Source organism: Sycon ciliatum, chromosome 6 (assembly GCF_964019385.1).
Source record: "Sycon ciliatum chromosome 6, ocSycCili1.1, whole genome shotgun sequence".
Classification (NCBI taxonomy): domain Eukaryota; kingdom Metazoa; phylum Porifera; class Calcarea; order Leucosolenida; family Sycettidae; genus Sycon; species Sycon ciliatum.
The window spans coordinates 20,195,720-20,208,667 of NC_088648.1; the positions used below are offsets into that span (position 1 = coordinate 20,195,720).

Here is a 12,948-nt window from a genome sequence, read left to right on the forward strand (position 1 = left end):
CAAATTGATGCTCATCATGAGAGACTCCTATTATGGCGAGAAACCAAGCGGCAGTTTAGAGGGGAAGAGATGAAGCAGAGTTGGAAAAGGACAGGAGTAGCTAAATGTCAATGCGTACTAGCAACAATGTAGAGAAGAGGTTAGTGCGACTTCGGCCTCACTTAGTAGTAACAGCAGAAAGAAATGAACTAGAGAAGAAAATAAATGAACTAGAGAAGAAAATAAATGAACTAGAGAAGAAAATAAATGAACTAGAGAAGAAAATAAATGAACTAGAGGAGAAAATAAATGAACTAGAGAAGAAAATAAATGAACTAGAGAAGAAAATAAATGAACTAGAGAAGAAAATAAATGAACTAGAGAAGAAAATAAATGAACTAGAGAAGAAAATAAATGAACTAGAGAAGAAAATAAATGAACTAGAGAAGAAAATAAATGAACTAGAGAAGAAAATAAATGAACTAGAGAAGAAAATAAATGAACTAGAGAAGAAAATAAATGAACTAGAGAAGAAAATAAATGAACTAGAGAAGAAAATAAATGAACTCCCTAGCTACTAGCATTACAGTTCCATCTAGATGAAACAAACAACGAAGACTCATTTCAAGCAACAAAATTCTCAAGCAGATAAGCTCGGAATTCCAGTCACGGAATAATGAAATTTTTATCACCACCAAGAAAAGGTAGATTTTCATCCGGTACAGCATTGAAATACGAATAATTGGTATAAAATATCACTTGGATTATCAGAAATAGAGCAATCTCTAACTAAAAGTATTCTTCGAAAAATTGCGATTTAGTGTGACACGAGCATCATATTAATGTTTCCAAGGCAATTTCAGGTCAGTGCAGTGAACTGGCCAAGGACCTTGACGTGGGAGGAGGGCCAAGATTAGGAGGCTCGAACGCTGCACTAAGAGTGATACGTTGCCGCGCGTGGACACCAGTACTTGGTGAGGATACCTGAACAGACTGTGGAGTGTTGACAGGTCTTGGGCCGAAAATACCAGGCGGTTCGCCGTTTCCGAGGGTGTTCGAATTTTCAACGGTGGTCGATGGGCTTCGCTGTTCAGAAAATGCTTCTAAGATTTCTGGATCAGACCCGCTCTGGTTGTTTGATATGTTGTTGGGTTCGCTGGGCTGCTCCACAGCACTTCTATCGTGCGCATTAGTTGGGTTTGTGTCTTCATCGGACCCACCGCGTACTGGCCTATTTGTCGGGGTAACAACAGGCGGTTTTGATGTTCCTTGATCGCCGCTGGCTTCGGACTCAGCTAGGATACGTTGGTGTTCCTCGGGTGTTCCTTCCTGTGAAGATCGATATGGGAAGACAGTATTAATTTAGCACAGGGCAGCTCAACATTGACACCAAACATACATGCAGTTGCACTCACATGCACGCATGCATGCGCACGCACACACACACACACACACACACACCTTTTTGACCTTTTGACGCCCATTGGCGGAGGCGTTGATAGCTATGCTATCACATAAGCCATGGCTAGTTGCGCTGGGATTGCACCATTCAACAGGTTGCAAGGTTGAAGATTTGACAGCCACTTTTCAGCCTGGTCTACTACTTTTCTTTTTCATTTTTCCCCCGCACACATATCACACCACATACTCCGGCATGCACTGTCTGTTCGTAACCACCCAGGAGAATGAAATAACAGTGAAGAGTTTGATCAAGAGAAGAAAAGACGTGTGTGACCATAATCGTCGGGAATCAAACTGCAACAACTCGATTGGACATCGCTGCGCATACCACTGCACCAATGGGACACACACACACCACACACACACACACACCACACACGCACGCACACACGCACACACACACACACACATACACACCACACACGCACGCACACACACACGCACACTCACACACACACACACACCACTACTACTACTACTACTGTAGCTTGGTTGCCACAAGGGCCACACCACTCCGAAAGGAGCCAGAGTCATTGTCAGGAGCAGAAACGGAGATGACGACTCAGGTCACTCTGTCGACGGAACTGACGGCTGCAGCGAGAACAGCGAACACCATACGACGCTCTATCAGACTTGGTTGCTCGATGGCCACGGTCGCACTTGTGACGCCTGAAACCAGGCACTGACTTGAACTGCCGATTGCATGTCACACACAAGAGAGAAGCTGGGACGTTGAGCGGAAAAGGTGATGCCGGCGCGGACGCTTCCGATGGTTCCAGGGGCAAACAATGATGTACACGCAAGCCACCACGAGAGTGAAACCACCTCCTGCATGTACCACACTGCACAGCACCACGCTGTTCCTGGATGGGGAGACTTCGTTCTGCGGTACACTTGTGTCTTGCTTTGTCACCTGGCCGACGAAACGAACGGTGGCAGATAAGACAGTCCACCCGTTGAGATTGGTCATGGGAAGGACCGCCGAGGCTCGGCCCAACGGCAGACACCCGCCAGGCAGATCGATCCTGAGCAATCCCATACCAAGCTAGATGTTCAATGCCGATGTGCCGAAGATCAGCCGAAATCACATCCCTCCAGCGACGACGGGGACCACACGCAGGCCGAGGCGACGGTAGGAAGCCAAACAACAGCTGCTTGGGCACACGAACATCCGACATGCGGGCCACATGGCCAAGCCATTCAAGCCTCCGCTTCCGAAGCCGGGAGGACAATAGCGATGGATCACCCCACATCTCTCGGAGCTGCTCATTGGTGATGCGTTCCTCCCACTGTTGTGTTCGCGAAACACACAAGATGCTACGGATGCATTGGTGGTGGAAACTATCGAGGCGCCGGAGGTCACCCTGCAAAGGGCACCAGCACTCCGAAGCATACAGTAGCACTGTCATCACACAGGCGTTATACAATCGGCGCTTCACATGGAGTGAAAGATCACGATTAGCAAACACATCCTGGAGCGATCCAAAGGCACGCGAGGCGAGTGACAAACGCCTCGAAACGTCTCCTGCAGAACGCGCATCCGGAGTGATGACAGAACCCAGATAAACGAAGGAGGAAACATTTTCCACCACCTGTCCATGAAGCGGAATGCCAGCAGTGTCAACTGAAGTAACACCAACACCAGCCACCATAAACTTGGTCTTGGGTATACTCACAGTGAGGCCAAATTCAGCAGAAACATCCTGGAACGCCGTCAAGGCCAACACAGCATGCTCCCGCGAACCAACTACAAAGTTTGCATCGTCCGCATACTCAACATCAACAACAGCGGTCTGCTGATAGGCACGGGTTCGTCGTGCTGGGTTGAATAACTGGCCATCCACCACACACACACACACACACACACACACACACACACACCACTCATGCACGCACACACGCACGCACGCACACACACCACCACACACGCAGCAGTGGCCATTGTACCTGACAGTCTGAAGGAGATCCCTAGGCCAACACCGTGTCACAAGACAAGCTTTCGACATGAATGCCGCACTATGGGGGTGGAAGATGTGGGTCTATTGCTTTCACAACATGCATGGTCATGCAGCACACTGCTTTTCACTGGCACATTATCGCATCAACTATGTTCTCACTAGTTACTAGCATTGTCAGATTACTAGTACACTGTACTGCCACTTGATCACCTTTGTTGGTAATTGTTACACAATATCAGTATCCAATGTAAAATAGAGGAAGAAAACATATGGAAACGAGTTATGAAGCAACTATCCACGACTTTTTAGGAATGGGTTTGCTCCCACACTGGAGCTCACGCTATTTTCCATGACTGTAACAAGATAATAAGCAGTCAGAATGTGCGATAACAGCGCAAAAAACTGACAGGCTGCTCAGACATTCAGCGACCTAAGACCTAGCTCTAACGCATCTCCAGTGTGCAAACTGCAAACCACCAACCTTCCAACTTGGAAGGTTCAAGGTTGGGTAAGACCAAACTGTAACAGTCGGCATTCTTTGTTGCCGTGGGACTTGGCTTGTGCACATTTCCGCTGCGCTCACCTTCCCGTCTTTGGTCCTACCCAACCTTGAACCTTTTAAGTTGGAAGGCTGTTGGCTTGCACACTGGAGATGTGTTAGAGCTAGGTCTTAGGTCGCTGAATGTCTCCATAGCCTGTCAGTTTTGTGCGCTGTTATCGCACATTCCGACTGCTTATTAGGGAGGTTTCGCTCTACGTAATTAAGTATCAAAATCCGTATGTCGTACGCGCCGGGGAGCGAGGGCAACTTTCATACGTAAATCTCTACGGATTTCCGTAGGAAAGCTCTTTCCTACGTTGGGTCCTCCATAGGACCTTTTGCGATATTTTCCGGATTTATCCATGGCAACGTTCAAGCCGCGCCAAACACAAGGTACGCACATCGTACACCACGTGTAAAATAAAATGGAAAACACGGTTTCGGTTCGCGTGGTGCATGCGGTGGGCGCGTGGGCGCATGCAGCCAACGTGTCTCCAAAGCAACAAGGCATGTTTAGCAGTCGTGGAGAAATCACGTAGAGCGAAACCCAACAGTGCAGATTTTTACGTATGAAAATTACGTGCAGTTCCTACGTCATTTTCATACGTAATTCCGTCGGGCGAAACCTCCCTATTATCTTGTTACAGTCGTGGACAGCTGCTTCATAACTCGTTCCCATGTGTTTCATCTTCTATGTTACATTGAATACTGGCTCATTGTCCGAGTTCGATATCAGTATCACTTATTTCTAAAACTACCGCATTTTCCCCATATATAAGCCGCACCCTTTACACTAAAAATCAAGGGTAAAAACTTACAATCGAGCGTGACTTACTACTGAAGTGATTATCTAACCACTGTCGACCAAACCTGAAAATGGGGTGCGACATATAATTGTGGAAACACGGTAACCTACTTCACCAATGGTCCTTACTCTGAAGTTCCGCCGACAGGTGCCGTTCTTGCAAGGCTTAAAGTCCCTGCGGCAGAGATAAAGGGATAGAGCGCAGAACCAAAGAACCAGTACAGCATCCAGAATCCCAAATTCAATGCGGTATGGTGCCCGTAACTCGCCGGTGCTCAGTCCGTCCTGTTCGACTTCGACGAATATGGCGATGGTGCCGTTTCTCGAACTGGCGGCTGTGTGTGCGTCACTGAACTGGTAGAAGTACCATCCTGCCAGGGACGTGGTCATGTGATCAATATGCAGACACTGTTGGTACAAACCATAGGTCGACACCCCCGGTATGGGGTAAACGGTTAGGGTCGTCGGACCCGAAGTCCCGCCGTCTGCTTGCTCCACATACTGGACTGGTTGCGCATGCTCAGACGTTGCGTTGTTGGCCAGCAACCAGCCGCCATGTAGATCTGGACATTTGAATAAGCAATCAAACAAATTTGTTAACATTAGCAGTGTATTGGAGGCTGGTGCGGCCATCAGAGAGGTTTCGGAGAACATTTTCTGTATAAAAATCCGTAGAGGCGCTACAGATGTTTTCTACGTCATTTTCAAGCAGTGAAATGTTCTGCAGTACGGGAAATATGGGTTTGCTGTCATTGCCTTCCAACATATCGTATTCATGTGATATGCTTATTGTCTTGAAAAAATTTGTACCGAAATCAAAAACGTCCCGCAGAAAATCGATGGTAAAAAAAGATATTGATGCGATATTGATGGTTTGGGTTTGAAACTCTTTATTTTACACATCCATTTTTCTGATTTATTCTCCAGCGTTACAGTGTACATGTATGATTTATTGCATTTTAAACCATTGTGTTAATTTGCCCGTAAAAGAGGCCTGAAAAAAAAAGATATTGATGCACATGGATATCCTGCCATTCCCAAATCAAGTGGTCTCTTCGCTGCAAAGTACTCATGTCTCAATCAAATTTTCGATCAGTGGCCATCGTCACCAAATTACTTTTCCAAATAATTAATCGTCGCCAAATTAATTTTCCGAATAATTAATCGTCACCAAATTAATTTTCCAAATTAATAATTTATCATCACCAAATTAATTTTCCGAATAATTAATCGTCACAAAATTTATTTTCCAAAATAATTCAAAAACTGCGCTCAGGCCTTCAGTCACTTTTGCATCAACAGTCGCACAAAAAAATATTGGTGGCGCAAGGAGAAGCTTGTCGTTTGGAGTGACAAGTGCTCACCGCTGCTTTTCCTTGTCAGAGTCAACACTACACTTTGTTCTGCGGCCTTGGGAGTAGTGTTGGAGTAGAAATTGCTGAGGAGACGTTGCGGAGGGGCGAGCTTTCCTGCGCAGGTATGACTTTGGCCGTATTTCAGCATGGTCGAGTGGAAAAATTCAAAAAAGTTTATTTCAAGAAAACCCCAAAAGGAAGATGGGGGACATGTCCTCAGCGCTAGAAGAGGTGTTCTACTATCTGCCAGTGTGGAGTTCTGGCCAATTGAGGACGTAGCTGGCTGTTTTGCCAGCGCTTGTAAATTGGCTATTTTCAAGACGATCATTTGTGGCGTCAGGGGGTGATGGACCTCGTCTTCTGAGATGCTGGCGTGGCTAAGCGGTACTGCTCCAGGAACTCTTCTAAGGTGAGGCAATGTTGGCTTGATGGAGTTTTGTTCATAGCTTGTTCGTATACGCTGTGGCGTGACTCGTTTCTAGACCCATAAATAATGTGATATTTCGGCCATTTTTGAGGGGTATGCAAATTTCAAGGTTCCCTTCAGAAACTTTTTCAAGGGCTTTGCACAATCGATCCAAACCCCAAAGGGAACCTACCTGCAAATTTTGAGCGAAATCGGAGAGATCCACTTGCACACATACTTTGGTATTCTCAGACATGCTCTCTTAATCGTCACCAAATTAATTTTCCAAATAATTAATCGTCACCAAATTAATTTTCCAAATAATTAATCATCACCAAATTAATTTTCCAAATTAATTTTGTGTCTTTCCCTCAAACAAGTGAAGATATTATGGCTTGGGGCTCCCGCGTGCTAGAGTGTACTTGAAGTGTGTGGGTACAGTGAGGGCTGCGTCCCACTCGTCTGTGTGGATTCACAGGAAGTTTGAGTTACGAAGTTTGAAGAAAATGTTGAATAGTCTCTGCTGGGATGACGACTACACCATAGCTCAGTGGTTAGAGCATCGCTAGCTACAAGCGAGGGTCCCTGGTTCGAGTCCTGGTGGTGACAGTCAATTTTTTCCAGACTTTTCCCTTTCGTGTCTTTCCCTCAAACTAGTGAAGAACAAGTTAATTTTCCAAATAATTAATCATCACCAAATTAATTTTCGATCAGGTTGCTCGGTTGCTCTATATGGAGGCCGAGTTTTCCGCATCCGTAGGAACGCCACCACCCTTCAAGGATCAAGGCGCAGATGCAGCTCCTAAAGCGGTGGGAGGCGAGTAGATCAGCTCACCAGCATGTGGTCAAAGACCGAAAATCCCATTCACTGCATCCATGTTTTCCTCGTGCCAGGCCACGAGTTCCCAATTAACTGTGGGTCGCACCACGGCTGGAAAAAAATCCTTCCGTTTCCAAGCAGGACTTGAACCTGGTACCCTCTGTTTCTCAATCATGGTCTTAGACCATCCCACTATGCCTGCCTGTGCCCATTCAGTGAAAAGCTATAGGTTCTTCATTTCCCAGCAGGAGAAATATGGTGCACTCAGATTTGTCCTTACCTGCGGTGCTTTCAAACCTGATGCACTTGCTCTGGCCAATCTTGATGGGCACCCTTGGTATCGTGAACAAGGGCTTGAAGTCGTCCAACCGCTGCGGTGGGTAGACGTCAGTGTATGTGAGCGTTCTGCACTGGCTATTTTCACCAAAGCACACACCGCACGTCCACTGGACACTCTCTATCTGAAACTGGTGCACGGCCGGCTCAGCGCCCGGGGCAGCTCCGTCAGCTGGCTGCACGATGAACTGCCAGTTACCTTCGTAGATGTCCTTCATGCTGGAGAAGAACATGTTAACCGTACAATTGTCAGAGTAGGGGTCGGCGATTGCTGGCAGACTGGGGGATAGACACCAGGGATCCGAACCGTTGCCCAGCGGTGGTTCGCGGTATTGGAATTTGTCTTGCTGCTCCGAGATGTTTAGACGCGTACCATTTCCCAACGTCTGAAGGAAAGAAGAAACAAGAAAGAATAGCTTCGCTGAACAGGTGAAATCCGGTTCAAAGGTGCCAATCTTGCGCTCCCCCCCCCCCCCCTCTCCACCCCTACACCACCCCCCAAAACAGGTCTGATTACGTCACTGCACTTCTGCACCTGTAGGTGCAGCAAGATGAGTCCAAATCAGAGAGTCCTAGTGGCATGCAAGTCCGGGGAACAAAAAAAAAAACTTTGGCTCGGAATTTCCTGTACGCAACTGCACATGTGTAGGGACATACTTGCCTTGTACATGCCGATACGATTGTTGACCACGCTCCAAGTGCAGTTTGAGCTCGGATACTTTACATCAGCCAGTGGGAAAAAGAACTCCACGTCATACGCTCCGACGGGCACGCGGACAACGCAAAGCCTCTGACGTTGAGGCGTTCCTGAAATGTCTGCAGCAAGATGTAATGCAAAACAACAGTGAACACCATCAGCGTCAAATATTCTTTTATTTGAGCATTTTGCACCGTTTTTAGGCAATGGGGAAAGGATCTGTTCATGTACTGACGAACAAAACAAGAACAGAAATGCAGACCACTACACCGTGCTGGGCTAGCCAAATGTGAATCACTTGTGTAGAAAAGCAAACAGTGTAATAACAATAACCAATTAAACTTTGGCGAAAGCCATGTCTTATCCAAAACTTTACCGGGTGTTTGGAAAAGCCTTGGATCCATCCAGCAGCGAGGGCCAGCACACGTATTCTTGGTGTCGTAGCGGTACCTGTACCTGCAGTTTACGTCATGGATGACGACAAACTGGTCCGAGTTCAGTGCATCACTAACTACAACCAGTAGCATTACCAACAGAAGCAATTCTGGGCAACGTGTTCGGAAAGTCCTTCTTCCTTCGCTCATACTCATTGCCATAAGCCGCCAAATCTGTAAACACACCAGTTACACCAAGTATAATGTAAAACGAAAAAAATCCGACATTTCATGCTTTCCAAAAACGTACTAAAATGTATACGTTATGGACTCTCCCAAGTTCCAACTGTACTCCATACCTAAGCAAGCCTGGGCCAATGAGGGGCGACGATAATAGCCCAAGCGCTGAGTTGATACAAGTTTCCTTTATTTTCACTTCAGTGTAAAGTGTTTGTCGTAGTGTTGTCTCTCTACAAACCGTCTCTCTCTCTCTCTCTCTCTCTCTCTCTCTCTCTATCTCTATCTCTCTCTCTCTCTCTCTCTCTCCTCTGTACCATAACAAATTGTGCTCATGCCCTATGCACAATGGGCGCGTTCGATTACACACATTTCGGTCAATTCTAGAATTGGTTATGGTGGATGCACCGTTCGATTACACAAATTCAGCCGGCAGAATCGACGGTATCCAGTTCCATCAATTCCTTCAATTCTGAAGAGAGGGCGCTAATTATTCCGCAAGAATTGACGCCTTCGATGTACACGCCATGCTAGGTCAACGTGAGGGCGAGGGTGTACGGGATACCACTTGATCCCCTTTTTACGATTTTTACGTGTAGTCATTCGTTTAAGCCTAGTTCACATTCGCTGGGGTAAGTCGTAAGGATCGACGGGAAGCGACGGGACTGTCAGACGGTGTCCAATGTGAATACCAGGAATGGGAACACAACCGTACAACCATACCGATCGGTAAAACGACGGGAAGATATACATCAGTTCAACTTTTCAAACCGTAGACGGGCTTAGGGCCGGCATCCGCTGCGGTCCGCGGCATTTGGCTGCATGCACCGGCGCAGCGCGGTTCCACTGACACTCGTCATCCGCGGTACTGCGGTCGTGCTCCACTTTTTTTGACGACGTTTTACCTGCCTCTACACGCGTGAGCTCGAAATCAAAAAAATCCTTGTGCTCTAGCCTGCGCAATAATTTAAAATTTGACTTATAAAATTCTCCCATATAAATTAACGCAAAGTATGGGAAACAAGTTGAGTCTTAGGGCCGGATTGTACTGCGGTTCCGCTGCTCCACTGCACATCACCCTAAGCATGAAACGTCAACATTGCCATAGTGACCGTGGCTCGAGCTGGTACCGCTATGGCGCGGCTCACCGCGAGCTTTGGCTACGATTCTTGACCAATAACTGCGAGTCGCGGTTGCAGCTCGACCTGTTTCCCGTACTTCGCATTGTTTTGTATGCGAGAATTTTAAAACTCTACTGTAAAAGCCATTATTCTAACGAGGCGCATATATAACGATTTCCCAAAATTGACCAGTTTACGTGTACCAAAGGTAACGATTCTCACTCATTCTCAACGCTCAATAGGACAGTATATGTATCGATTTCTGTATAACGATTTCTATTTTAACGACAGATTTCTCCTCGTTAACTCGTTAGAGTTAGCACTTCGTTATATATATGGATTTTACAGTAATTTTAAATCGTTGCACAGGCCAGGACACGAAGATTTTTTGATTTCTCGCGCACAGGTAGGTAAAATGTCTTAAAAAATGTGGAGCACGACCACGGTACCGAGAATGGCCAGTGTCAGTGGAGCAGCGCTGCTCAGTTGCATGCAGCCAAGTGAGGCGGAGCCGAGGAGCCGCAGTGGAACACGGCCCTTAGCCCTTGGTTACACTACCGCAAAAATGCTGTGTCAGCGTCAGAATCATTAGTTTTCCACGTCAACTGACGGAAATGTGGGAAATTTGAGCGTCTAACGCCGAGAAAATTGGCTGCGTTGCCACTGCATGCCCTTGCATGAATAACAGTGTATTGGGAAAAATAGCTCACCGTACCGTACTTTATTGGTCACACTACAGCAAGTTTCAAGCTCGACGCTCACACTGCATTTTCGCTTTCGCCGTAGCGGCCAATGTGTTGTGAACCAAATCCCTGTGAGAGTCCCGTACGGTATGCCATTTTTCAAATGACTGTTTTTCATGCAAGTTTGCGCAGGCCAGAACACGAGGATGTTTTTGATTTCGCCGCCGCGCGCGCGTGCATAGGCAGGTAAAACGTCATCAAAAAAGTGGGTGTCAGTGGAACCGCGAATAGTGAGTGTCAGTGGAACCGCGCTGCACTGCTTCATGCAGCCAAGAGCCGCGGAGCTCCATTGGAGCCCGGCCCTAACGTCGTTGAACATCGCAACTGCATCATGCCATGCTATGAATCGCACAAGATTTTACATCTCGCCCCATTCGTCCTGACTGGCCGTTACACCCTGTACCACCAGTGTTGCGTAGAATGTGAACCAGGCTTTACATGGCCGCAGAGCGTTCATTCTGTTCATTCCAAACCTGGGTCCAGAATGTGTGACTGCGTAATCGAAAGCGCCCAATCAGGTAAGTTAATCAGTCCTTGTCTTTGTTCAGTAATGAATTTCGAAGTGGCTTTCTGGCCGAACACTACAGTTTCTATACGCTGCATGTGCTCAGAAGGGCTCCAACATATTCGGTACACTCCTTATCAGCCACCCAAGGGAATCGTTATGATTGTCTGTACTAGTAAATCACGGATACACAACTCGAACCCGCACTTATGTTTTGTCAACCAACAACGCCATACAGAGCAAGTAGAAATACATGCTAGATACCGTGCACGCAATACTGAATTCCACGGAGACCGTGCTAATAATGGAGAATGTGCTTATAATGTTTCGAAAAGCGCACACAGTGTGCTAGCATTAGAGACTGTGCTAGGAATGGAGATCTGTGCTGAAAGTAGGGGTGCAAGTTGACACTGAAATCCCGAGTTCGAGTACTCTGATTTTCTCCGATGGAATATTCGAGTTTGAAACTCGGATGTTGAGCCAATATCGAGTATTCGAGTATTCTTCATCTCCTAAACATTGCACACCAAGGGCCTCAAGATCACATTATACAACCTTGGTTGAACCGATTGATGATCACTTTTCTAAGGCATACAGATACTGGTTGGTGGGTCATTTGGGCTCTCTGTATTCATGAACAAAGGCTCACCACACAGTCTGCACATCAATATCTACTGACTGCTGCTCAGAAACTGTAGATTTCTGTGGTAAATGCATGAATTATGTATGAACGAGTACTCTGATTTATTCCGAGTACGATTATTCTTTAAAAAAAATGAGCGAGTACCGTACTCCAATATTCGGTATAATTGTTTCACCCCCAGCTGATACTCAGACACTGATAGCAAAGAAAACGCAGTATTTTCAACCACTCATCAACACTGTCATTGCAGCTGAGCTCGCTACGTGGACAACCTGCAGCTATGAAAGCATGTTTCCAATGCAAATTCTGCAGAACCCCGTTTTCGCTCCTTTGGATTTTCAAAGCTCATCCTTCTCCTATGCTTACCTATGAATGTTGCTCGTACGACAAAGGCCGGTGGCTACTCTCAGAGAGCAGGAGTCCGCACTAGATGTGGAACCTGCTTTCGCCAAAGCTCAGCAAGGACGACCTGATCAAGCAAGGAATGGAAAGACGTGCTCCTACTGGACAACATCTCTTGCAAATCAATGGCCCTTCACTGAAAGGTTCAAATCGCGTCTCCAACGAGTGATCGAGTCTCCGTTCTGCAGCATGACTTCTGATTTCACCCGAGTGAGCCAGTATGTGCTTGGAGAATGCAGCAGAATGCTGGTGGCGTGCAAGAAATCAAAATGACGGGCATATGTCAAGATCATTGCACGAAACGGCCGAAAGTACTCGCATTCCACTAGATTCATCGCTGCGGCGTGATACGATTATCCTTGACGGGTGCTGCAGTTCTTGCTAACCCTTTGAAACCTTTTGACAGAATTTATTCTTAGCCGATGCACTTGACGCGGATTTTGGCAAGTGGATGCAAGCACACCGACTACACGTGACAGAGCTAGAGGTAGGGTTGCAGGCTGCATGCTCAGCCGGGCGGGAATGTGTAGGTTGTGTAAATAATAATTACCGTTATCACTCCCTT

The 12,948-nt window shown here is 46.7% G+C and overlaps 1 protein-coding gene across 1 annotated transcript; it reads right to left on the reverse strand.

The window, feature by feature from the left end:
- Positions 1-11: 11 nt before the first annotated feature.
- On the reverse strand, positions 12-12,724 carry LOC135819593 (uncharacterized). The gene is made up of 6 exons (XM_065332829.1): positions 12,348-12,724; positions 8,735-8,966; positions 8,323-8,477; positions 7,606-8,047; positions 4,874-5,307; positions 12-1,308 (listed from the first exon to the last, which is right to left on the reverse strand). The coding sequence occupies exons 2-6, from the start codon at positions 8,952-8,954 to the stop codon at positions 844-846; spliced, it is 1,716 nt and encodes a 571-aa protein (XP_065188901.1). The 5' UTR covers positions 8,955-8,966; positions 12,348-12,724; the 3' UTR covers positions 12-843.
- Positions 12,725-12,948: the final 224 nt, after the last annotated feature.